Source organism: Ambystoma mexicanum, chromosome 10 (genome assembly GCF_040938575.1).
Source record: "Ambystoma mexicanum isolate Mex_15411 chromosome 10, UKY_AmexF1_1, whole genome shotgun sequence".
In the NCBI taxonomy this organism is placed as follows: Eukaryota; Metazoa; Chordata; class Amphibia; order Caudata; family Ambystomatidae; genus Ambystoma; species Ambystoma mexicanum.
In genome coordinates, this window is record NC_090932.1 from 1,508,259,902 (window position 1) to 1,508,287,676 (window position 27,775).

Below are 27,775 nucleotides of genomic sequence, written 5' to 3' on the forward strand. Positions count from 1 at the left end.
GCCATACTACAAGCAGAAAAGACCTTTTTTGCCATAGAATCGTACCTTTTGTCATCTCTATCCTGTGGGACAGTAGAGTAAGTGGATCTGCTGCTTGATGAAGTTGCCGCTTGAACCACCAGGCTCTCTGGAGTCGGGTGTTTTGATAAGTAGTCAGGGTCAGCCGCAGCTACCCTATTGTAACGCTCACCTGATTCCCGCAGAGGCGCCGGTCTTGACTGAGTGAATGCCGTATCTTCAAAGGTGATGTGTAACACACGGTTGGCTCTTTGGGCTGGACCTCTGTGCACTGTATGTCTGACTTGAAGAGTAAGATGTCTGCAGATAGAAAATATGGGATTAATGAACTGGGGTTATTGGGTGCCTCTCTCCTCTTCCCTTTCTCTTCTCCTGTAGAACCCCAAAGGTTAACGCCCTCACCTTAGGTAAGTGAACGCCGAGCTCTCCATCTGCCTCGGGGCAGGGTGCCGTAACCAGTTTCTTCACTGGATAAGGGTGCAGGCCTCTTGACCTCAGAGGACTGCTGTCCGTCGTTAACTGCACGAACAGTAAGTTCTGGGCACTTCAAATGTCTTAAAAGTCTTTTGTAATGATATCTCTTGTTTTGCAGGGTTCCGGCGATGGCGGATGGCGGGCTGATGAGAGTTGAGGATCGAACCCACGTGAGGAATAGAAGCGCCTGGAAGCACGTAAGTAAGCGCTTGTAGCCTGCTTCACGATGCGCACTAACTGTCCCTTTTATCTTGCAGGTACAAGTTCGGAGCTTTAGAGAAGCTGAAGGGTGCTGGAATACCCACTGGATTCGGCGTGGGAAGGAGTAATGGCGCGTGAGTAATAAAGTTGCCCAATGTCTTTAAACGCACCTTCTTTTGTCTTTCAGATGCGGGATGCAGCGCCGAAGGCCTCCGGAGCGTGCGAAGAGCTGGTAAGCTTTTGTCTTTCAGATGCCGGAATGCAGTGCGAAGACCTCCGGAGCATGCGAAGAGTAGGTAAGCCTTTGTCTTTCAGATGCCGGAATGCAGCGCGAGGCGTTGGTGACAGCCGATGGACCAGGTAAGAGATGCGCTGCCACTGAAGACCGTAGTGCTAACCTGTTCTTTCTTTGTCTTTACAGGTGCTGCTGAAGACTGGATTCCAGGATGGTAAGCCTTTGTTCCCTTAGGCCCAGGATCAGAAGCAGAAGACACGATGAGCGTTCTGCTGCAGAGAATGCAGAATAACACAAAGCAAGATTCATCCATCGGGTGTGGTTTAAATAGCCTCCTGTAGTGCTTAGATGTCTCCTTCCACAGCCACGCCTAGGTAAGAAAAGAGTTCCTGCTTTCCAGAAGAGTTCCAGTGTTCTGAACCTAGGGAGTGGCTCCTGCCCCACCCAACAGGAAAAGTAGTCCCAAACAGAAGAGGATCAGGGGTTCAACTGGCAGGTAAGTAAGCAGCATGGTCTGCTGCAGGTAAGTCCACCCAAGCATCATGAGCCCGGCGCTTTCAGCGCTGGGACTGGGCATCGTTATGAGGCTGGTGCCACTGGCGCCAGGACAGGGTCCAGAAGGTCCCAATTGGGACTGGCTGGCACTCGGAACCGGGGTTATGGGTCTGCTTCCAAGGGAGTCGGGCAAGTCCTGATCTTTTGGAAGCAGAGATCATGACACCTATACTTGGCTGACAATCTTTTATTGACTGCAGGGATAACCTCAGGAGTTTCCCCAATTAGATGAAATCTTCCTTTGCAAGGCTGCATGGAAGGGGACCACAGGATCCTCCTGTGGACCTTTGTCTAGTATGTCTGTCAGGTCATCCTGTTGAAAAACAGGTGAAGGAGCAGACAACCCATAAATTCAATAACCCTTGCCATTAGGGTTCTATTGGGTGTTTCGGTATGTTCCCCTGGGTCTGGTTTGACAAATTCCACTTCTGGGGAAGTGTCCAGCCCACTTGCCTCATGTAATGACTCCTGTAGGTCTTTCAACCTTCTTTCCTCAGAGGTAAAATCCTCTGAAACAGGTAGTGTGGTCCTCTGCAACCCGAAGGTTTCCTGGTCAGAATCCTCCCCTTCTTCATAGATTGAAGATAATCCGGGGTACCCTGACCTCGGAAATGGTGTAAAACCCATTTCTAAGGCAGAAAGAGCCAAACTCGTCATTATTGGGCGAGAAAACGTCGATGTCGTTGACGCCGATGTGACAGGCTTCGAAGGCGCAGAGAAAGGCATCGAGAAAACTGGAAGAGGCCTCGAAGAACTCGAGAGGATCAGGATCCTACTCGAGGATGTCGACGACGGTTTCGGCGTCGTGCCGGAGGCTCTTGGTATCACTGTTGGCTGTCAAGTAGCCGTGGTTTTCTCTTTCATCGGCGTCGACAATGGCGTTGATTCGATCGACCGATGCGTCGAAGAACCCTTCGACAACGGCGTCGATGGCGCTGATCCATGCGTCGAAGGGATCTTCGACGACGGCGAAGACGGTGCCTTCTTACCCGATGGCCCGTGGCGCTCTCGGGCTGACTCTTTTGCCGGGTGCAATGACTCGCAGTGTTTTGATTTCTTCACCCGGGGCATCACCTTCAGCTGTGTTTGAGGGGGTCGAGACCGCTTTCTCGAAGACGCTTAGCATTTTCTTCCTGAATTCCTCCCACTCAGCCTGAGAGCTGTGTTTTGTGGGGCAGGAGACCCTTTCTGGGGAAACAGAAGACGAGGAAGGGGATCTTCGACGTCTCTTCTTTGAGTGTCTCGATCTCGACGAATGGTGGGAGCTACTTCGAGACCTAGAATGGGAATGGTTTCGACGGCGTGGAGACGAATGCCTCGACCGAAGAAACTTTCTAGGAGGTTTTGACTGACTTAACTCTCTCGAGCTTCCCCTTGCGCTCCTTCAAGGCTTTCGCCGTCATAGACATGCAGTCCTCGCACTCTGAACAATAGTGCTCGACTCCCAAGCACCACAAGCAGATCCTGTGTGGATCTGTTATCGACATTTTCTTACTGCAGTCTCTACATTTTTTGAAGCCGGACCGCGGCGTCGTCGGTTCCGATGAAGAAGCCATCGAGAACGAGTTGGCATTTCGAGTAAATATAAGATGTTTTATCTGACTGAACTGAGCAACGATATTCCGAGGCCCAACGAAGCGCGGAAAAACGGAACTGAGCAACGGACGCTGCGCGTGGCTATTTATGGGCATGGTGACGTCGGCGCCGATACGGTGACTGTCGAGGGACATCGACTCGGCGGACGTCGACGCGCAGCGCCCTCTACAGAGAAAACATTTCCGAGGCCAGTAAGCTGGAGACGAATTATCAAAGATAAGGAATACGTCGGAGGACACAATCCCTTCGAATAAGATGTACTTTGGGAAGCGTTTCGGATGCAGTTTGGGATGAGATCGTGGCATGCAGCTTGGCAGACCAGCTTGGGAGATCGGAAGCTTTTGGGATGAGAAGATCGGGCATTGGCAGAGACACGCATTCTGGGAGAGCAGAGTTTGAGATCGATCTGGCAGAGAGTTAGCAGGAGACCAAACCACTGAGAGGCCCTGTGCAGGGCTGGCAGAAGGAGCTGGAGAGGAGAGAGCAGTGGGGCTGCCTGGGAAGAAGTTCACACACACACAGGGGAGTAAAAGCCTGTTGAGTGAGAAGCTGTGTTGTTAAGATTTGCACACACTAGAGAAGGGTTGTTTTGACATACTGGCAGAAGGGGAGAAAGGCGCACACAGAGTCTCCTTGTGTGGTGATGGGAATGAGAGATGCTGACGTTATAGATTGCTATGCATAGAGGCCAGTAGAACTGGCAATTGTAGGTTACATTCATTTGCATTATAGTTAGAAGCCATGTAAAAAGGGTTATAAATTCGCTTTGCTAGTATTGATTTCTCATGCCTTGTTATGCATGAATAAAAGTGTGTTTATTGTTGAATTGATTTATGTGTTTACTTTGTGTCTTATGTTATTTCATCTTGTGTCTATATTTAGAGCTTGGGTTTGTATGTGTGTCCCTAGCATAGAAATTTGGCCGTAACACAGTGCACAACCGCCCCGAGATATACTTGCAGGGGGGCCAGACTGGTACAGCCCTCTCACCCCCCGAGGTAGAGTTGCAGTTCCACACAAGGAGATCCCTGCAGGAAGTTGTTGCCTCCGAAGAGCCGTAAAAGATATGCGTAGAAGACCCAATCCCAGACAAGAAGACTGAATTGTGCTTCAAGGAGGCAGGTGACCCTCCCGGGTGAACGACAATGTTGGGGAGGCGAGGCCAAGCCTGTGGTATTCACCTTGACTTGTGAATTAAAGCTGCAATGACAAGAAAGGAATGCACACAGCCTGTGAGTTAACAAAAGACATGAAAGGCTGCTGTGTGTTAAGGAAAGATTGGAGTTGCAATAGCATATCTCACGAATGATGGGTCTGCGCGTGCATCTGAGAGAGATGGAAGGCAGACCTGTGGTGAACTTTAAGTTACTGATAAATGTGAAGCCAGTGATACAGAGCCGCAGAGCGGTCAGGCAACAGAAAATAGCCCACTTGAAAGTCTCAGCTTAATATGTGATATCTTGTTATAAAGCAGCAACGTGAACAAACTACTTTAAGAGAAAGATTTCTATGAACATTTGTGCTTATGGTACTAACTACCAAGACCAAGAGACACTGGATCAAATAACAAGAGTGTGATCTGAAGAGAAAGTCAAAGTGGTCCTGCAAAAGCCCAGCACATTCGAAAGTCTTCGACATTAGTGCAAGGTCCAAGCCACACTGCGAGAGACCGGGAATGTGATAAGTTAGGGGAAGGGCAGCCCTAACGATATGAATAAAGCTTGGGGAACGGAACCCCTGCAACGGTGCAGACTGTTTCACTCACGAGTGAGCGAGGCCAAGCAGATGAATATTACGAATACCAAAGCCAGCAAAAGTGGCATTCCTTAAATAAAACTGACTTTGCATGTGGTGAGAGACTCCTACAACCCAGTGGGGAAGTCCCATTGAAACTGAAGTCACACCAGCAATACCCAAGCCAAAAGGTTGGTGAAAACCTGGCAATACCCTTCCATCACATATTGTCAAAGACCATAGGGAAATGTTGAAAAGCCCCAGGGTTGTACAGACCACTACTGAGATTTTGGGATACCAACATGTGTAGATGATACAAACCTACATTGCCGAAGCCAAAATAGAAACCAGAGAAAACGCTAGACTTGTCACGGTTTGACTAATGCTACAGAAGGAAAATTGAAGTGGCAACCCAGCAAGTCCCCTGAAGTCCCGCTTTGCCGCGGGAGTCTCTGCTGCTGCTGTTCTTCGTATTGTCTTCTTAAGGGATTTCGTCACTACATCCTCCAGAAGGCTTTGCTCTACTTTGTCAGAGGCGGACCTACTTAAGGGAGACTGCGCGCGCACCTGCGGGCACCCAGCAAGTCCCCTGAAGTCCCGCTTTGCCGCTTCACCATGGCGCAGTGGGCCTGAATTTTTGCCGCTGCTTCTGCCATTAGAGCACGCCAATCCCTGATATTCTTTCAAGAAATTATTATTTTTTTAGCCTTTGTGTCACCTTTTTACTTTTTCGCGATCTATGATGAATACCTTAAAAACCGGCATGCCAAAAACTTTACAAATTGGCCTAGAGGCGCAGACGCCTAAGACTACAAAAGTGAAGTCCACCATATCTGCCTCCACCCCGAAGTCTCTCCGCGGCAAAAGGGGAGTAAATTTAACGCTTGGGAAAGCGAATTCCACGGACATCCGCAAATTTTGCAAGGAGAGCACTGCTCAGCCCTTTTTGCCTCCCAAAGTACATGACCATCTGGATCATCATTGCCCCGTTCAACATGCTCTACTAATGCAAGAAATGAGAATTCAACCTTGGCAACTTACCTCCAATGCTAGGGAGGCACCAATAACTGTCGATCACCAACCTGGCATAAGCTCAAAAAGTGTCTCAGCTGTGCCATATGGTTTGACCAACACAGATTTAAATGGACTTAATGCAATCACTGATAACAGCATTCTTGCAAATGTACCTCCAACTGCAGAACTTTAGTGCAAACTTGCCTCCTTGTCTGCGCACATTACTGATGTAGCTGTCATCGATCTTAACATGTCTAACTCCTCTTTTTCTCCGCAGTTGAAATCTGATAACCTGTCAAAATCCCCCATCATGTTCTCAAGTTGCTGTTCCTCCATTTCTAATATTTCTTTCTGTGCCCCAACGCCTCGTAGACCTATTCCCCCACGTGACAACGTAGTTCCCATCGCAATCACGTCAACGGTTACTAGCCAAGAACCAGATCCGTCCCGAGAATGCATGTGTAAAAAACAGCAATTTAATTTTGCTGGCAAAGATCAACAATGTCCTCCTATTGGCAATCTGGCATGGTCTGCACAAAACAACCAGGCAATTACCCAATTTGCTTTTGATGCCCTCCATGTTTCTCTAACTGCAATAACAAAGCTATACGACTCCCTTGATGCAAAATTACAATTTCAAATGTCGTTGCTAGAAAAAATATCCGCTAATCGACTTAATTCTGTTGCCAAGCATTCGGCTATAGGGTCACTGCCGATTACTATTGCGGTGGCTACGCAAACGTCAAACATTGACACACATTGTCTGCCCTATTTGATCACACTATTCACCCAATTGGTGATAATGTAGAATGTGTGTGTCCTGATACAGGCTTGAATAGTGACCAAAATGAAGCCCCAATAACACAGGTTGTTGACCTCTCTCAACCTCTTGCCGATAAGTGCCCTGATGAGCGCACTGCAAAGCGAAAAAAGGCCAAAAAGTCTGCTCAAACCCGCTCGGTCGCTCCTGTCTCCACTAATACAGAAGCAAAGGGCTCTGTTAAACCTTGTCCCTTGCAACTCCCTCAAACTCTGCAGGTTTCCCCCAATGTGCAGACATATTCCATTTTTGCGAAAAACCATCAGAAAACAGATCTCTCTCTTTATCCAAATTACCTAAAAATATGCCACAGAACACCAAGAGTACTACTGCTAAAATGAAATTGTTCATCAAAAACTTACATTTAGCAAAAAAGAACTCACTTGCAGCAGCTCGATCGATTGCAAAAAAGTACCTTTCACAGAAACAGTCTAAAACTAATAATGTCAAGTTTGATGTGCCCTGCCGCCATGTTGTACAAGGGTATGCACCTTTAAATCAACTAGTAGAAACCATGATGTCACAAGTGCAATCCAAACTCCCCACTCCTCAAACTGGATCTAAGCTAGCTCCCAATTTAAATGCCCCTCCAACGAAGTTCGCAAATGCTGCAGCATCCTCTTCCCCAGAATCCACAGCCGATGCATCTCATCGGCGGAAAATCAGACTGGCCTTTGAAGCGTATATGTCCAATTTTTCTTGTGATCGGCCGATATCCACTACATCAGTTATTGCTCCAACATGTAACTGGCCTCGCCCAAAGCCCTCTACTAATCAACCTCTCTCTGTAGTGAATACACCTGTGTTTGCCCCAACACATCCCAAAGTGGCTTCTGTGTCTGATCCTTATGCTAGCACATATTACTCCTGAGATGATTGAACTGCTGCAGAATGCTGCAAATTCCAGGACTCCGCTACCTAACGCTGCTCCTAATCCACTTACTGCCCCTACCTCTAAAGTAAATTACAAATCATCGAAATTGATGGGCAAACCACCTGCAAATTTTTCACTGCTCTTGGCCTGTAAACCTTTGCCTGCCTTACAATACAGCCTCAATAGAAGTTCTCTTCTAACCATCTTCTCAGACATCCGATCCATGGAAGATATTAGCACAGAGGACATAACTCTGATTGAATTCTTGATTCCACAACAAACAACGTCCATCAGAATTTGACTCTAGAGTCATACAAAATCTTATATGGCAAGCTATGTCTGAGCTCCAATCCCTTGGCTTTATATTATCAATTGACTCACTCAATGCCCTTGCTCTTCAGCAAAATGCCTTATCCACTCATAAAAGTGATAGTGCACATTACAAGCAATGCGCCCCTCAAGTCACTTCAGCCCTTGGTTTGCACTCACAATCAACTACACAATCACATTAACTAGTCTCTGCACCCGTGACACAACCCATCTCTCTCGTCAGCTGGAACACCAGAGGGTTCTCCCATTTGATTAATAACAACAATAATATTCTTGCATGTCACGACATTTTATTGTTTCAGGAAACTTGGATGATGACTGCCCGATTATGGGACAACCATATCTTATTTCTTAATCCTGCTCAGCGTGGCATCTCAGGTCGTCCTACCTCTGGTCTTCTGACAGCCATAAAAATGGGCTCCGGCATTTCTGCTCAGCACTGGCACACTCCCAACCAGTTTCTTCAAATGATCAGGTTATCCATTCACAACATTAATTATGCCTTGAATAATGTATCCTGGAACGCGGTTGGCATTTCTGATGACTGCTTCCTTAAGGCCCTAACGAATTTGCTGAATTTGGTTGCTCTTGATTCATCAGTTGCAAACATTATTTTGGCGGGCGATCTAAATTTAAATTGCTTTCAACCACACTCCACTAACCGGCACAGAATATTCAAGTGGCTGTCATTATATCAAATTATAACTTTGTAATGCTTAATGGAGCTTTTTCATCAGACTCGCCTCCAAATTCCACGTGGTCTAGAGGAAACAGTTCTTCCATAATTGATTACATTTTTGTAAATGCTGATTTTTTGAGAAGTATTGATAACTTCAAGGTAATCGTTAATGCTAACAGTGATCATAATCAACTTGTTGCTGAATGGATGAATCCTGGGCCATGTACACAAATCCCTAGGTCTTGTTTTCATCGAAACTTAACCTTGAACAATGGGGGACCCCGACTATGATGGTCAGCTCAATCCTTAAGTGACTTGAATGGAGCTTTGGACCATCTCTCTAATAAACAAATTACGCAGTACTCTACACTAATGCAACATTTTCAACCTTGCAGACCATCAAATAAAAATATAGTGATTGGTCCTAAACTCCATGCTTTTAACGCAAATGTTCATCAGCTCAAAACCCATACTCGGGCCCTAAAACGTCAGGCCATGCTCGGGCCGAGAGTTTTGAGAGCTGATTTGTTAAGAACTATTAAAACCAGGCATAAAAATGCACTAAAATCCCTTAAAGCCCAAATGTAGCAAGTGGATGGTGAACTGCTACTCCAGTCGGCCTGTGCTAAAAATGCAGCTGGGTTATGAACAAAAACACCAACAGCCTCCATCTGGTATCTCAAGCAAATTGCGTATCTGAACAATTGTGGGCAGCCCACTACACGTCTCTATATGCCAGTCCTCCTCTAAAACAATCCTTAATAGATCATGATCTGCAGCCTTTTCATCTATCTTTCGACTTAGATGATATTAAATTTTACATCACCAAAGTCAGCAACTCTGGTGCTTGTGGTCCAGATGGTCTATCCAATCGAATGTTTAAACAACACCCACAATTTTGGGCAGAAATTCTGAATAAGATCTTCACCACCATTAATGAGACCCAGTGTTTACCCTCTAGTTGGACCCATTCAATAATAGTCCCCATCTACAAAAAGGGTGATCGATCCTTACCATCTAGTTACAGGCCCATAGCGCTCTTAGACGCTCCAGCTAAAATATTTACGAGGATCATCCTACGGGACTTTAATTTCTGGACCAAGCAAAACAACCTGAGAGACCCCTTTCAGACAGGATTTGTCGCGGGCTTGGGCACATCCCCAAATCTTATGGTCTTAAACATGTTGAGGTCTAAGTATGCTCATAAAAATCAAGCCATATATCTAGCCTACATCGATTTTAAAGCAGCTTTTGACTCCATTGATCGAGCTATCCTCTTCCGTAAACTGAGGTTACATAAATGCCCTGCCTCTCTTCTCTCTTTAATTATACTTCTTCACACTGATACTACTATACAGGTTCGTCTCTCTATGGCTGGTGTACTTTCGTCTTTCATCAAAACAGCCCGAGGCCTTAAACAAGGCTGTATTCTAGCGTCCGCGATTTTCAATTTTTTTATTTTCGATCTTGGTATCTATCTCCAGAACACTGAGTGACTCTCTGAAACTTGGGCCACATACCATAAGTTATTTAGAATATGCTGATGACTTAATTCTTATTTCTCAAACCCCCTCATGGCTGCAAAAACTTCTGAACAGTCTAGCCACGTACGTAAAGATAAATAATCTTACAATCAATACTCAAAAAACACAAGTTATGATTTACAAACAACAGTACAAAAAAAATAAAATTAAACAATCTACCTGGTATTTTCATGACGATCTATTAATCCAAGTAAGCCTGTACAAATACTTGGGTGTTCATATACAGGACTCTTTCTCGGCCCTCGATCAACAAACAGAGATTTTTTCCAAACTTTGCGTGCTCATTGCACAGGCCAAGATCTTGAAAAATAAATTTGGCAAATTTACGTTGAAACATATTTTGCTATTCTATCAACAGAAAGTAATTCCATCCCTTTCTTATGGTCTCTATACGATGCTCCCAAGAAAATCCCAATGGTGGCGAACTATAGAAGCGACCTTTTGCCTTTTGGAAACAATTATTGCAATTGCCCAAAAGCACTCCACTTCCATTAATCAGACATGAACTAGGTATTACATTGCTAGAATCTCAAATTAAATGGAAGACGTGCGCTCTATTAAGGAAAGGTACCTTGGGCCTGACCTCTGGCTGCTTGCTGACCATTTTAGCTCAACACCTGTTAGCACAAGATCATGTCTTTTCCAAAACGTGGTGCAATATTGTTTTGAACGCACTTGCAGATGCAAGCATCACATTTGAACTATTGTTAACAAACCCAGTTCGAGCGAAGCAAAAGCTGTTTGAATATGAATGGATTCAAAATCGCAACTTGTGCCTCCTTTATAAAGATTTTGATACGTGTGTCTTTGGAATAAAAGCCTTAAATATAACAGAACCCTATTTATTAAAGTGCCCAAGCCCATATATACGCCAACAATTCCTAAGGTTTCGTTTTAACCTCTGGCCCACAACACAAATTCTGGCCAGACGTAAGCTTATTCCAAAATGTGCAGATTTCTGTCGTTTTTGTTTAGATAAATCTCAAATCGAAACCTTGGAACATTGTATTCTATTCTGTCCAATGCTGGCATCTCAAAGATCGAAATATTTAAAAAAAATGCAACTTGACCAAGTTCATGTTTATGTCTACAAGCGACATTTGGTCAAATATAATAATTTCCCGAATCTGAACATGCGTGTGGCAATCATTTGCTTTCTCGATTCGATTTTCCCGAGACCGAATGATTCCCATTTAGGAGAATATGTAGTTTAGTCTTTTTATTTCCGATTTCTGTATTTAACCTTTGCATTGCTTTGCTTTTAAATGAAACATTGCTAAATTGTATTGAAAAATTGTTAAATGTTTTGTATTATTTGGCTATATATTTGAAAGGATGATTTTATTATCCATATCAAATTAAAAAAAAAAAATTGAAGTGGCAACCAGGCTGCCCTTCTGGAGAAGGTTATCCAGAGGGAGAGGAGCAGAGTTGCAAGGGAGTCCATAAGGGCTCCGATGAATGTTTTCCCTAAAAGGAAGGTGAACAATTTATGACGACAACCACTGCAAAGCTGTTATTGTCCTAGGTTGGAAGGGACCACTGTTGTACATTTTCTTTAGTGTAACTCGGCAGGCAAGTATACCCGAATGGCACCACTGTCGTGGTGATACACCCGCTATGAGAAATAAAACCAGGTATTGTGGTAGTTGTAGGCTTGGCAGGACAGTAGACCAGGCACCTATTGATACAACGTGAAATTGTGGCAACCAATATTACTAGTGATATCAGGAAGAGAACTGTATACATTGACTTTTGAAGAGTGGTGGTTCTTTACAAGTTCTAATTTGAGAAATCATCCTGAGAAAAACAATTCTTGTCATTTATTGGAAAAGACATACACAACGATTGTTCCCCTTTTGAAGTATTATTGAAGTGGCAGAACTTTATTTTGTTGAACTGAAATGACGTAGAACTGTGTTGGAACTTTGTGGACAAGGATCAGGATTTCCTATCTTACTTTTGGCACTGTTGAGCAGGCCATAGCTCAAATCTAGCGAAGGGAAATTTCACCCAGAAGAGACATTGATTTTACTTTAAATTCAATGATGCCTTATGTTTTCTGTTAAATGATATTGCCATGCATTTCCTTAATTTGTTACTGAATGTATGCGTGTGACTGCCAGATATCCTTTGTAAGAGTGTGTTTAGGCTAGGCTAGGCATAATGAAGAGTTTAACCAACCTGCTTAATTTAATAAAATGTCTAACTTTGAAAATCATTCACAAAATTACCTGCATCACTGCCCTGGATTAGCACCGGAAAGTGCCATAGTAAGCAGGACATTACGCCCAATTGGGAGGGGGTGCAGTTCAAGAGATAAGTGATCTCAAGCCCCCACAAGCACCTAGAAAGGTATAACTGGTCCCAGGAGACAGTAAATGGCTGGAAAAGACTTGTCCCACAGTTTTGTTTGTCGTGCAGGGTGGTTTGGTGGCCAGATCAAAGACGATCATTGCAGGTTGTCTTTGCTTCCTCTGGAAGAGGGAGAAGGAATCAGTCACATGACAAAGAAGAGGCCCTCTAGAGCCAAGAAGGTGTGCAGCAGCTGAGAGATAGAATGTCAGGCTCTTCATAGACTCCTCTCCTTCCAGCATCCCAGCAGAAACAGAGGATACGCACAATGAGTTCCAGACATTAAGCCAGAAGGAACTCCTTGCAACAAAGCATAGCAGGATCTGGACCGTGCAGAGAAATCGCAAAGATGCATGCTGCAACGTCCGAAAACATGCAACGGATCACAAGCAGGACAGCTAATGGGTCGGTCCTACCAGTCAAAATGAGAAAAGCACCCTGCAGAAGAAGTCCCTGAAAGTAGTAGGGCCTTCATTACCTCAAGTATGTGTTTGATGTAAGGAAATTGTAGGATATTTAACAGGGGAAGGGTCACAGTGGGCACTTTGGGTAACCAAATTGGATGTGGAAAATAATAGAGTATTCAAATAGAGCCTCTAGAATGTTTTATTTACCTGGTCTGAGATTCTGAGATGGAGAATTTGTCTCTGGTTTTAGATGCCACTTGAAAAGGGTTAGTATGGGTTCGAAGGTGCACAGGAAAGGGGAGAGGTGGGAGGGCTTTTGTCACCATCTAGGAAGGGGCGTTGCTGACTAGCATTTTTTTTAAAATAAAACATTTATTATTTTCCATAACAAAAACAAGTAACAGAAAGAGGGGCAGAAAGCCATCCACAAACTTAACTTACATTCCTTGAAATAATAGCTTTGAGCAGTTAACCAAAAATAAAGTTGCTGGCTATTTTGCGGAAGTCCAGCGTGACAATCAACCACAGCAGCGTCCAACATCTCCACCTGCCCCTTGAAATCCATTACCCAGCACCACCACCCTCCTCCTCTTTGCCCCAAACCTTCATTGACTTGGTCGGACACCCGCTTGCATTATACACACGTGGTTCCAAGGTCATACACATGTCCATCTCGGCAGCCCAAATGGCAATCCAAGGGCATTCCGTTGCCTCCCACTGTACGACAATGACTTGAATTAGTCTCAGGTCAACAGCCAGAAAGACCTTGTTCTTAGTTAAACCCTCCTCTCACCAAACCCCAAGTAATGCACTTTTCGGGTCTCTGGGGACCTCCAAATGCATTACCCATGGCAACCTATTGTTCGGGAGAATTCTCTGTTTATGCTGAATTTCCTAACCTAGTGAGTCCCCCAGCAGCTTTGCTGGATTTTTGGGGTTTATTTTTTCTCCTGCCAAGAGTGAGACTCTTTTACCCTCACTCTTGGACATGACTTGAGAGTGTTTCTGTGACTTGCTATGTGCTTATGGGCTATGGGGTATTTTTTCCCCATAGGCGATCATTGATTTTTGAATGTGTGTTACACAGCACCCTCAGTGCAGTAACACAGGGGTGTCATAGTGAACCCCAAACATAGACTCCACACCCGGGGACTGACTACTGTCTCCCTGGGTCTGTAAAGTCACAATTGACTTTACTAGTCTTAACTTAGGAACTTAACCAGTACAAACCATCATACTGTGGAAGTACTGGCAGGGGCAATTAGATTGCCCCTCGGTCTGTTGTCGAGGGGGTACTGTCCCGTCCCCCCTCGCCGGGTTTCTGGCTGGTGGCAGTGGATACCACGGAAATATTCCACCGGAATATTTCCCAATGGGATTTCCCATTGATTTTAATGCACCACTTTTTGGTGCAATGTTAAAGATACCGCCGGTTTATTTATTTAATATAAATTCACCGGTTGGGATTTTTTGCCAGAACTCGCCGCCAAAATGGCGTCTAGGTTCACTTCAGTAACCCTGAACCCGAGTCGAGCCTTTGTTCCACTTTTTGCGGGCTTCTGCACAGAAGCCCTCCAAAGTGGTGCCATTCTGTCTGGGTACCACAGGAGGTGTGGGAGGGGGTTTAGGCACCCTGGACTGAGTTGCCTTGCCAACTCATGTCGCACTCTGGTGTGATTGGCCCAAGTGGTGAGCCGCCCCGCTCACCACTTAGCATGTTTGAGTGACAGCTAGGCTGTATGAATGGGGGTTTGCTGCATAAAAGCAGGGTTTTTGGGACTGGTTCTTCAGAAGTCGCCACAGGACCTAAGAAGCCGAAGAGGGAGAAGCCGAGCCGACCTGCCAGGACGACACCACCGGTGGAGCCCTGCGGAACCGTCTCACCACTTTTCCCAACGACAGAGGAGATCTCCAGCCAGGAGAGTCTTCTTCCCTTGACTGGTAGGGACAACCAGTTTCTGCCTTCTTTTCGCCTCCCTGAAGCATCTCGTGGCCGCCTTGCCTCTGCCATGCACCCCGGCAACCGGGATACCACTTTTTACCTCAACCGCGAAAGGGGGGTAACATCCTTTTAACCGGAAAAATCCACGGCTGGTTTCTTCCCTGGTAGTGCAACGACCTTCAGCTTTCCTCCACGTCGAGATCTTCTCTTCCTGTGGACGACGCCGCGACTTGCACCCACTACCAGGAACAACTGCCACCGCTGGAGGATCCTTTCCATTTTAAAGGTACCGTGTTCCGCCCGGCTTCCCTTGCCACTGATTGTACGGGGTAGATTTAGCCCTCGGCTCTCGAACCTGGGTAAGCCTGGGACACCCTAACTAAACTTTTCTAAACTTGGTAAAATCTTTCCTACTCACCTGTAAAGACTTGTGACATTGTGTGATCTTGGACATCTTTTTGCCTGGCTTTCCCTAGAGTGGGCCTGGCAACCGAACTTCCTTGCTCCGCAATAGACTGCCTTTCTAAACTTACTGTGAATCTCTGAAAAGTGTTTTACCTTGCCGTTTTCATTACTTCTGCCTTTTCCCTCCCTTTTTAACTAACTTGTTGGAGTGCCATCTAACGTTAAGCGCTCACCTCTGTCTGGAAATAAGTGGTGTTAACTTAGACTTGTCCAACCAATAACTAGGGATGTACATATAAGTAATAGTGACTGTGTTTTGACTTACTTACCTTTTCTGTGCTAGTGTAATTTATGAGTGCGTCTTTTAAATAAATATTTATATACTTTTACACCTAGCTCTGGTCAGTGTTTGCTTGTACTACTGTGCCTCCGTACCTATTATGTATGCTCTATATACTGCCTAACTCTTCTTGAGGGAAGTCTGACTGCTCAGCCACAGCTACCAGGTAAATCTGGGTGGTACAGACTGCTACCAAGTGGGTTTACTGCCAAACACCTGTAATCTTAAATCTTTTGCAGTGGTCCCAGAGGGAACTGCACAGGTTTCTGCCTAACACCTATGCATACATTTCCCCTCACAATAATTGAATCTGCGGACATTCCAATAGTTTGTGAAAGAATGCGCATCCCAGTCCCCCACATCTTAAGCAACAATCATTGTCTGCTCGCCCCCACACAAATGATTTAATCCGGGAGCAATAAACCTGATGCAGAATCTTATACTGTGTGAGGTGGAGACTGGTGGTTATACCCATCTCCCGAGGGAAAATCAGCACCTCCACCCACTCCTCTGGCTCCACTTTCCCCTGAGGGACAGTTCCTGAGCACCGAAAGCCAAAATTACTTGTCTCAATTCACCTGGAAAATAGTTTCACCTCGAATGGGGAGCTCTGAGGAATTTCATTCAGAACGGGGAACAGAGCTCTCATTGCATGCGATAGCTGCTTATATCTAAAGCGTTATTCCCCCACACCCCTTCCGCAAATCGTTCCTGCAAGGCTTCAAAAGGGAAGAAGGAAGCCCGCTGTACCACGTCCAACAGATGCAGGATTCCATTAACCTGCCAGTGCCTGAAGGGACCCAGCTTGAGGAGTTCCGAGAAATTAAAGTTGCCCCACTGAGTTTGAGGCAGTCGGCATCCCCTTACAGCCAATATGCCTCAATCCATACCTGCTGCACTTGTTTTGTCATAAGCAAAAGCACTGCACCGCACCACACCCCCCATACAGAAACTTCACCATCCATCTCTGCTCGAATGCAACGTGAGGTAACTCAGGGTTCCCATGCAGCCAGTCGTTCACAACTCCCAACTGCGCCACCCAGTAGTACAACTCAACCCCCACCAGTCCCCCCCACCGACCAACCGCTGAAGAGTTTAAGGCAATGCAAACTTGCTTGCCCCCCCCCCAGAGCATTTCCCCAAGAACCCCATCCATCCCTTCAAACACCCGCCTAGAGACCTGGAGTGGGGCTTTCCATAGTACATAAAGGAACTTGGGCAAGGTTATCATTTTGAAAAGGGTCACTTTGCCCATCAGGTTCAGAGGAAGGTACTGCCAGTGCACCACATTGGACTTGAATCCATCAACTATTGGGCATAAGTTAAGGTCAAGAAACCTTGAGAGATGTTCGCCCAACTGGATTCCCAGGTAACGGAAGCCCTTCATGGATATCTGGTATGGGCAATCCTGCAGAAGCGCTGCATCCCCACCTTATATGGGGAATACAACTGACTTCTGCAAGTTGAATTAAGGCCACTGGTGCCCTGATAGTCGCTTAACATCTTTGTCGCCTCGGGACAGAATACCGACGGGTTGCCCATATAGATCAGGTGGTCATTCGCGTATAGAGAAAATCTCCCCTCCCCAGGGACAGCCACCTGAAGCACACACAGTCTGTACTCTTCCTAAGCCTCACTGGCAGCGGTTCCACTGCCAGGGCGAAGAGCAGAGGAGCGAGGGGACAGCCCTGCCTCGTGCCCAGCCACAGGGGAAAAATCCTCAGGCAGACACCATTGACCCGTACTTACACCACTGGTGACTTATACAGTAGGCACAGTCAGCTCAGGAAGTCACCCCACCCCAAATCCCACGCTTTCCATGGTTCCCCACAGCGAGTCCCAGTGCACCGAATCAAATGCTTTTTCAAAGTCCACTGACAATAGTGCTAGCGGACTTGGGATTTTATTAGCCTTTCATAATGCCAATTGTACCCTTTGCAAATTCATGCGAGTATACTTGGTTGGCATAAACCTGCACTGGTCCAGGTGAACTGGGCACCCCATAACTTGCAGCAAGCTGTTCGCTAGGACCCTTGCTAGGATTTTCACTTCCCCATTGATTAGCGAGATTGGCCTATAAGAGGCGCAACAGTCCGGTGGCTTGTTTGGCTCGAGAATTAAACATTTGCAATCAGTGGTCGAAGTGTACAAAAAGAAGTAGTGGTACTATGTTCCCTGCTGGCCTGCACCCACTCCCCACAAACCCCATCACCACACCCTCTCCCAAACACAATACAAACCCCAAAACATATGTGCCTGCTCTTTAGGGGAATGTTCAGTGCAGTGCACTGAAAGTGCAAGTTTCAACTTCTTCCTACACTTTTATTTTAAAACGAAACCATTCCGGAATAGAACAGTGAAATTTAATTTAAAAAAGTAGGGGAGCACCGCTCCCGCTCACTTCGACCACTGTTTGCAATATACCCTCCCTCCTGCTCTGCAGAAATAGCCGGTGGATAGGCTCAACCACCAACCCACCCAGTTTCTTCCATGCTTCCACTGGGAAGCCATTTGGGCCCAGAGCCTTCCCAGACTAATTGGGAGATTGTAATGGCTATTTCCTCCTCTGAAATATCTGCCACCAACGCCTCCCGCTACTGTGTAGCTAACTGCGGGAGAACTATTGTATCCGTTCCCCCAGTTCACTATCCTCCAGCCGACTGGGCAGGAACCCGTAAAGGGACTCCTAGTACCCCGCGAACGCCTGTGCAATATCCACATCCCACGTCAGGATTTCGCCAGTGTCGCTCAGTAGGGCTCTCACATAGCCATTTCCCTGTTGACTATGCTCCAGCCATGAAAGCAAAGCCTTGCACCCAGTTTCATGGACCTGGCTACGTTTGAGCCAGTGTGCCTGCTTTGCGTTATCCAAGGCAATGTTCTGAAGGGCTTCTTGCACTGCCTTCAGCTTAAGCCGATCTGCCATTGACCCAGCCGCCACCAATTCTGCTTCCGTCTTCTCCGAGGCAGCCTCTGCACCCTATCGCCAATGCCTGCTTTTTCCGGTGTGTTGCAACCAGCGAAATTGCCACCCACCTGAGAACCATCTTATATCCCTTCCAAACCGTGACTGGGCTATCCACAGACCCCCTAATTGTTCGAGAGGTTTTCCTTTGTGGCATGCTCTAGTATCTCAATGAACTCTTGGAACCCCAAATAATAAGAGTTCAGCACCCATGTGGGCGCACATTTCTTGTGCCCACTCTTAAGCCTGACTAGCAACGAGGAATTGTCCGATAGCCCCCTGGCCAAGAACTTTGCAGCGTTCAGTCTGTGGCAATCAGTCAGTGGGATGAAAAGATAGTCCAATCTAGAGAAAGAGTGGGCCCCAGAAAAGAGTACCCAAACTCCCCCACATGCAAGTATCTCCAGATATCCAAAACAAACCATAGCTTGAGCGAAGGAACAGACTGGTGGGAAGTTCCGGATTTCTTCTACCTACGTGTGCGTCTCCCCCCAGGATCCATACCTCAGCTTCCCCCTGCACTACAAGTTTCTGAAGGTCGTTAAGTAAATCAAATGACAAACCGCTACAATTCCCCATATGGCTGTCCACAGCTCCCCCAGCATCAACACAAAACTTCCCAGTAGGTCTGTTTGCTGCCCAATAACTGAGAAATGCACCCTTTTGTGCACCTGGGCCGTAGCCCCTTGTGCCTCTCTGGCAAAGGCCATTCTATAATTTTATTGCATAAAGAACCTACAGTGCGACCACACCAGGTGGATTTTGTTGAGGAGGGCAAAATCTGGTGTCTATTCAGAAATTGCAGTACAAACCTGCGTTTAATCCTCGAGCATAACCCATTCACATTCCATGATAACATTACCCCTTTATCTTGAGCCATTGACCTCAGTGTTTGTCTAGGACCGCAGCCTCACAGGGATCACACCCCCTGGCGTACATCAACCTGATGGTGGTATAACCTCCCCTACCCCTATGGGTCCAGTACCCCAAGATCCTCCCACCTTGGCCAAGCAATGTGAAACCAATAACAATAAAAAAAATCACTGCAACTCCCCCCCCACCCTGCACTTCTCCCCCAACTAAAGTACCTGGGACCGAATTAAACCTTTGCAGGGCCAACCCAACCACCCCTTCCTCCTGTGGGTTCCCCAACTCCGTGCTCCCGAATCTCCCCCTTCCCCCAACCAGAAGCATCTGTCACCCCAATCCCACGTCAACCGGATGCGAGAGAATGCAACCAACACTGAGGTGTGCATCCAGACAGCCTGTGCAAACCTCCCTCCGCCGACCACCCCCATTGAGCCACAACCCCAACTTAGTCACCAATGAATTGAGGCAGACCTATTCCAACTTTTAGGTCAGCCGGGGTTCGTCCTGCCGGCCTCCTCCTCATCATCATCATCATCATCATATTGCTCCGAGGGCTGAGAGTTAAACATAAGCTGAGACGCTCCCACTGCAACCTCCACTCTGGGCCCCTTTTCCGATGGTCTGGTTCCGGGAGCCAACAGGAGATGGAGACGGGTTTCCATCCAGCCCCATACCTGGAATTATTGAATACGCGCACTGGGAAAATGGAGGGCATACCTAAACCCCATGGACGCCAGGTTCCTTTTAACAGAGTCAAAGGATTGGCAGGTCCTGAGCACCTCTGGTGTAGTCAGGAAAAAGTCCAATCCTATTGCCATTTTAGGTTATCGGGCCCGTTGCCCGTGCCATCTGCAGAAGGGCGTTGCGGCTCCTGTAGTTCAGAAGTCGAGCTATAATGGTGCGCAGGGGAGCCCCTGGGACCGGGTGGCCAGTTGGAATCCGATGCCCCCTTTCAATAAAGAAGAACTTCAACAGTTTCTTTGGGGAAAGTCAGCCGCTCCTTTTTCCAGGAAGAGCTCCACACTGGGAACTTCTTCCTTCTCTGGCATTCCTAGGATCCGTACATTGTTACGTCGCGATCTCACCTCACTATTCTCCGCCCTTTGCTTTTCCATGGCCATTTGTTTTTCCAAGCGTCGCAGGACGTCGTCTAACTCAGAGATACGTTGCTCTGCCTCCCCGACCCTCGTGGAAAACTTCTGCAGGTCCTTCTTAGAAAGAACATTTCTGATGCAAGCCTGTCAATTTTGACTTCCAGCGAGGTTCTGGACTGCCCAATGACTCCCATAATGTCTTTAAAGGAGAGCTTGGATTCCTGGGTGTTTCCTCCGTCGCCCCATCTGCCGGGGTGTGAGTTGAAGCATTGGGTGTGACGCTCACCGTGTATTGGTCCATTTGGTTTTGCAGTCCCCCATTCCTTGGCTTATATTTGGCCATGTTGCCCCTCGTGGTTAGCTTGCATTGGCAATCCCTTCCTCGTCCTCTGTCCACACTAAATACTGCCAGCACCCACTGGTCCACATGCACCACCCTTGCCTCCAGAGCAGCAAAGCTGCAGCCCCTGTCATCTCCAGACCCTTATCTGCTGAAAATGTCAATGCTGGAGCTTACTGCGGACCCCAAGCCACCTGTGCAGTCCTGTTTGCGGGAGCCGTCTGCCAGGGTGGTATCACTGGCCCTTGGTCCCTCTTGGAGCCTTGCGTATCCTCCTGCCACTGTTTCAGCCCTACCGCCAAGAGGGGACAGTGTCCATAAGCTCCCCTCCCTCAAAGCATGTGGTGGTAGTCAATAGCTTCTTTTGCCTGGCAGGGTACTCCACTCATCCTCACTCAGCAGATGAGACACTCTGCCCACGAGGCACCACTCCCAGCAGGTGCCCAGCCCCCCAGCACAGGCCACCCCTAGGCCAGCTCTGTTGAGGCACTGCAGTTCGAGGGAGATAATGGGGACACTGGGGATGAGATGTTGGTCCCGCAGTATTTCTCTGTTGATTTCACCACTGCAGCCCAGGCAGTGATGTTTCTTGCTCTGTGGCACTCGTTTGAGTCTGATTTCCCGCCCCCTTCTGCCGGTTCACATCCTCATCGGGGGTTCTGGTACCTCACCTCCTTATCTAGGCCCCTGAGTTGTCACTGCTGCGGGCGCAGAGCCCCTGCTTCCACTCGCAAGTACAGCCCAGTTCCACCGTAGCGGGCCGTAGTCTCTTTCCCGCCTGCTGCTGCGCATTGTCTCCGTGGCCGGCGCGGTCTTCATCTCTTTGGATGACCACAGCACCTCCAGCTACTGCATTATCTCCAGTGGTTCGGGACTCCACTGTCCATCATGCAGGTGCCGCTCGATGCACTCGCTCCTGTGGTGCTGCCCCTTCAGCAGGGTACTGCAAGTCCGTCTCTGCCTCGTTGCTGGCCCTGGAGTGTCTCGTTGTTGCTCCCAAAGTGGAGCCTGGCCCACTAGCACAGTACTAGGGCTGAGGGTTTCCCAACCTATGCTCCCTCTGACAACAACACAGAAGGTGGTTGGGCTTTTTCGGTTACTTGCAGATGCTGGCTGTGAGCTTATCAGCACCGAGGAACAGGATTATTATTGCAGGATGTCAGCCAGCGGTTACGGTGGAGCAGCAGAGGCTCACGTCCTCATCCACTCGCAGCCATGAATGCGCCCCTAGATAAGCCATTTGTGTATGGCTAACAGGCAGTTGGAGATTATGTTTTTGTATGGTCTTTGAGGAAGATGCAAGTAAAAGTTCCTCGGTAGGGGAAAGGATCTTTTGGGCACATCGCAATGAAATTTGAGAGATCAGGGCACAGGTCTGGTTGGCGTGTGTAGCTTTGATTTCCTCTCTAGTGTGCATTAGGTTACGTTTTGGGACACTCCTAATGGACAGTAATCGGATTGTTGGGGAATGTGATGTTTGTGCAAGTTTCAAGTAGTGTAGTGCCCACTTTTTCCAGGATTTACACATAAAAGGGAGATTGGAGATTGGTCTAATTATTTGGGTCAGTTAGGTCAACATTTATTGGGTGTAATAGTGGGGGGTGATGGCCTCTGTGACATGTTCCAGAATGTAGACAATGCAAGATCAGTGGCCCCAGTGTTGTGATGAAGGCTCTAAGGTATGGTAAGGCGCGAGTAGTAGATGCTTTCATGTTCTTCGTTGCATTATGGACCACTTTCTGAGAGAGGCGCTTGATGGTCTCAAACCTTAGGTTGGGACAGTGCGTTAGTTGGAACTGGAACTGGAACTGGGCCAGTGTCCAGCACATGGGCCTGAGGGGGCGAGATGAAGGAAGGGTGGCGAGACGGTTAGGTGACATACTTTATACGGGATATATATACATGACATTCTCAGCCAGCCTGGAGATATGGTCTGGTGTTCAGGCAGCATTTAGCAGAATACACTTCTTCACCGAAATCAGATGGAAGTCTAGGAAACTAATCATTGCTGGTGTTCACAGAAAAGACAGTCAATGGCGATTGAAATATTTTGCTACTGATCCAACTAGTTTTTAAAAGGGGGTAAAAAACATTCTGCTTGCTCAGAAAGATAGAATACCCCGATGTTATCACAATGGCATCCCTTAAAACCTACGGATAACCATAGATTATACTTAAATTAATCAGTTTGTTCTTATGATATTACCTTCGCTCCACGGCTTGAATGAAATCGCTGAACTCCCGAAATGGAGTTCCTTCACCCCATATTCCAAGGCGGTTCATGTAGGCCATATTTCGTGGTTCAGAAGCACCTTAAAAAAATGCAATACATTACTTTCTATTGGTGCATCGATTCTACTAAATATGTCAAGATTTGCCACTGTGGTATACCTACCGGTGGCACTCGCATAAATAACTCTGGCTTTTGGTAGCTTATTCTGAAGTTCCAAGACCGCTAAACCAGTTTTTGTTGGTTTTGAAGAGCCCACAGGACACAAGTTTTTAGCTTTATGACACTCATCAAATATAATCTGAGAAAGCCTTAATTAAGAAAAATGACTGAACAGAGGAATTAACAGTTCACAGTTGCACAAAGCAGGGAAAGGGTGGTGTTGGAAAACAGAAAATGTTTTAATTGTCAAATTTCTTTCCCAACAGTCTTGAGTGCCATGATCAAATATCACATTGTGTGTCATTGGCATGTTGCATCCTTACATGTACAGCATGTGTTTATTGCCCTAGATTTAGCTATTAAGCAAAGGATACAGCACCATCAAAATCATCGCTGCACCAGTGAAGAAGCTGTTTTAACCTGGTTTTGTATTTGCCACCACTTTGACTTTCCCCAATCAGAGAAGAATAGGTAGCAAAAATGACTCCTTTCTTCACACTTCCATTGTGTTTGGAAGAAATCTTTCCATATTTAAACTAGAAGAGAAAGTATACTTGTTAAAAAACTGTAGCGTGGACAAAAAATGTACTGCCTAATTTCTTTCATCAAAACCATCCCAACATTTTGTGACTAAGCATGTATACATGAAGCCAGCCATCCTGCCTTCATGCTTTCCCCAAGGTACACAGTTAAGAAACCACAACCCTCTCTGTATTACAATGATCTAATCGGAGACTCTGCATAAGATAACTTCATTTAAAATTAAGAACACTTATTAGGATAAACCTAGTATAAGAAGGCAATGCAGATCACCAAGTACATGAAAACTCAGGATTAAAAACTACTAGTAAAATTACAAACCATGCATTTGTAAATTAGACGTGTAGCTTTATAAACCCCAAGCACAAATTCATGACAATTAAAATATCCAACCTTGTTTAGTGAGTGAACGAGGATATTTTTTGCACCAATGTCTCGTAAATCTCTTTCAGCGTCATACTTTAAATCATTGGACACACTAAACCTGTCAAAGGAATAATGAACAAATGTTAGAGGAAAAAGTAATGGCACACATGAAAGAAAATATTTTCAAAATTAATATAAACATTGGTTAACTCTTAAATCAAGCCCGACTGTGGCTGACTGTTTTGCATCAAGAATGTTTAACTGGAACAGTCTACCTCCTTGCCCTAGATACTAGAAAGTGAACATGGGTTCAAATAAGTCCTACACCAGCCCAATCAAGCATTAGCAAAGCCAATATCATCTTTGGCTGTTTAGTTGGCATGAGCAAGGCATTTTCCACGCAGTGCCAAACTGGTACCACATAGCTAGAAAATGGTAACAGCTGGAAAATGGCGAGTACATAGGCAAAAGATTATGTGCATAGCAACTGCCTAATACCCAATACCCATGTACATACCAACTGTATTGGTGTTGCCAATACTTAGTCATTAACAAGAGTTCAATGCAAAGAACAAATACCAGGACACTGCTTACAAGTAAAATGTTATGTTATGTTAAAGGACATTTGTACCGCGCACTATCACCACCGGAGTGGTCCCCTGGCGGCTCTGAAAGAGGAGGGGAGGTTGAGTTAGTGGGAGGCAGCAGGAAAAGTGCAAGAGAGCAGTGATGTGCTGTTGGCGGCCTTAGCCCGGTGGATCCGTTGGCTGGGCCTGGGGTGTTTGCGGCCGGTAGTCGTCGTGTACTGTTGTGCAAGACTATGTGTGTTATTGTTTTGTTGTTGCGATGTAGTGAAGTGGTTGAAGGCACACTTTAATACAGTCATTTATTACAACAGTAGTGCAATTACAGCTGCAATTGCACCATTCACTCTGAAGACTGCTTAGAAATAACACTGGCAAACAGTATACAGCATAGTGTTTGATGTTACTGCTTTATAGCGCTAGCACAAGGATACGAGGAGGATGTGTTTTGGGCCGGGCAGGTAGTGGCTGGGAGTCAATGGCCAGGGAACGTCGATGGGTGGATAGATAATCAAACACCCACAGATTGTATGTTTCCTCACATCTCCCTCCATCTGTACTCCAATGCAATAGTGACCATTTATAAATGTTGCTCAAACGCCACCCAATAGCCAACGCTAAAAAGCATACACCTATAAAAAGGTAAGCAAGAATTAAAAAAGATAAAATAGTAACTTTAAGGTGGAACAGAAGGTTAAGTCTAGAAATGTAATGTCCCTCCACCTTCGAGACCACCACCAACTTTGCTGGATTTTGAGGACTTGATTATTTTAACCTGGAGAGAGTAAGACCCTTTTTTCCACTCTCTCGTGTATTTTAATGTGATTTTATACACTTTCTTTTTGGTTATGGAGTCTAACCAACTCCATGGGCATCATCTTTTACAATTGTGTCACAAAGCACCTTCAGTGCAGTGCCATAGGGAAGTCTTTCAGATTTCCCAAGGTTTAAATACCTTCTCTGGGATCAACTACTGTTTCCCAGAGCAGTAAAGTGAAATTGACTTGATTTAGCATTGCACATGCTAGACCCAGCACACCCTACCTTACAATAGAGTGCTGGAGGGGTTACTTAGTATCCCTAAGCCCTACCATTTTACCAGTGGCACAGGGAAGTCTTAGATTTCCCAAAGGTTTAAATACCTTATCTTGGTAAAACTACTGTTTCCAAGAGCAGTGAAGTGAAATTGACCATTTACATTTTGTGACTTTGTAGACCCAGCACACACTATCTTACAATAGGGTGCTGGAGGGGTTACTTAGTATCCCCTTTGTCTAGTTGCTCATGTAACATTTTTGATGTTAACCTTTCTACAATTAATGGCTGGTGGCAGTGGTTTACTTTTTCCTACCATTTTGTTTTTTTTACCACGGGCTGCAATTGCAGCTGCAGTAAATCACCCATGGGGGTCTTCTTTTTTCACCATTTCTTGTTGGAAAGGTCCTTCAGATTTACTCTGCGCGCCAAACCTGGTTTGGTCCCTTTGTTTGTTTTGTCTTTGGCGTGATTCACTGGTGAAACCCGCCTCTGGCTCCAGCATGTCTGGCAGGGGCAGGAAGTGGGGGAGGTGCCCGGAATTCCCTGGGCATCATTACGAGTTTGGAGGTAGCCATGCTGTTTTTACCGGCATGGCTACCCCTAAACTCGGGTCCGGGTCCCGAAAAATGGGAATTACTGGGCCATTCTGACCTTTGCGGGCCCCGTAATTCCCATTCGTGGGACCCAGACCCAGTACGTCCCCATTCCCATTGAGCCCACATAGAGCTCAATGGGAATGGGGAGGATGGTAACAACGGCCCTGTTAATAACGGGACCATTGCTACCATCCTGTTCTGCTAGCGGGTGCCGCTCTGCACATCTGGTCTGACCTGGCGTACAGAGCGGCCTCAAGAGCAGAACTCGTAATGTGGCGTTAGAGTGATAATAGCGCCGGCAGCACTACCGGCACCATTATCACTCTACCGCCAGGGTCGTAATGAGGCCCCCTGTGCTTAATCCCATTGGTTACAGGAATGCACCCAAAGGTGATTGCCCGGTTGCCTGTCCTTGGATGACAGCCACCCTGCTGTGTGATGGACAGCTAGGCTGCGAGTGAATGGGAGAAACCTGCATTAAAGGCAAGGCATTTTGCTTGGCAGGCAGAGTCGACGACTGGACGAAGGAATCCAAAGAAGAACTTGGATGAGATGCTTGTTGCAACTCCTGGACCATTGGTTTGCCCGGTGAAGCCCTGCTGCATTGCTGAAGCTCCGAATTTGCCTCGACGAGAGAAGACCTGCAACGGAGGACTTCTCCCCTTGGGTTGGTGGGACCAATCAACCCCAAAGCGAACTCGTCTGGACATTCTCTCAGAGCTGGCTGTACTTCCATTGCTGCTGCAGGAACCGATTGCCAGGAAGAGGAACACAAGAATCGAGAGTCTTGTTTTTAAGTCTGACCCAAGCTCCAGGAAGATCCTCCAGACTACCAGGAGGCAGGACTAACCAACCCTGAGCCACCTCAACAGAATGCTTGACCCCAGATGCAAGAAATGTCCGTCAACATATCCGAGAACCGCAGTGGTGCTGTTTGCGAGAGCCGTGAGGAGCTGAAACCGCTAAGTGCTGCTGATCAGAATTTGCCCATTGCTGCTGCCGACCTTCCTTTCGTAGTGCAGGAGTCTCAAGAGGTCCTCCCTCTTGTCCCCACGACTGAGGCCCAGGGACAACAGGATCTGCAGACCTACACAGGAACAGAAGCCAGCTGGAACCACTTTCTTCTAACCAAAAGGTACTGTAAAACTAAGGGGGACGTACCTCTTGTTGTGTAGCCTTGCTAGCTCCCAGTTGAGACATGTCTTGGTTGCTTTTGCAGAGTTGCTTGCAACTTTGCCCCTCACAAGCCTCCCAGCTTGTGGCCCTACAGTGATTTCATTTTTATACATACTTCAAAAGCATTGTGCAAGACTTTTTACCATCCTGCAAAAAGTGTTTCAGCTCACCTAGACTTTTGCTTAACTAACATTGGCTGTCCTGGCTCCCTGAAAGACTCTGCTTTTCTCCGACTTTGTGCTTTACCTTCCCCCCAGGAAAGGGTTAATTTACTTTGCATTGGAGGTTTCA

General features: G+C 46.6%; 1 protein-coding gene across 4 annotated transcripts in view; it reads right to left on the bottom strand.

Annotated features, from left to right (window-relative positions):
• The window catches only part of SBNO1 (strawberry notch homolog 1), a 2,127,865-nt gene that overhangs the window by 1,645,714 nt on the left and 454,376 nt on the right, over positions 1–27,775 (bottom strand). For all 4 annotated transcript variants that reach the window (XM_069619669.1, XM_069619670.1, XM_069619667.1 and 1 more), the window contains 4 exons: positions 24,118–24,208; positions 23,559–23,720; positions 23,188–23,323; positions 22,999–23,104 (listed from right to left, as the gene is read on the bottom strand). In XM_069619669.1, the coding sequence (XP_069475770.1) occupies positions 22,999–23,104; positions 23,188–23,323; positions 23,559–23,720; positions 24,118–24,208 (495 nt within the window). The remainder of the gene's footprint in view (positions 1–22,998; positions 23,105–23,187; positions 23,324–23,558; positions 23,721–24,117; positions 24,209–27,775) is intronic.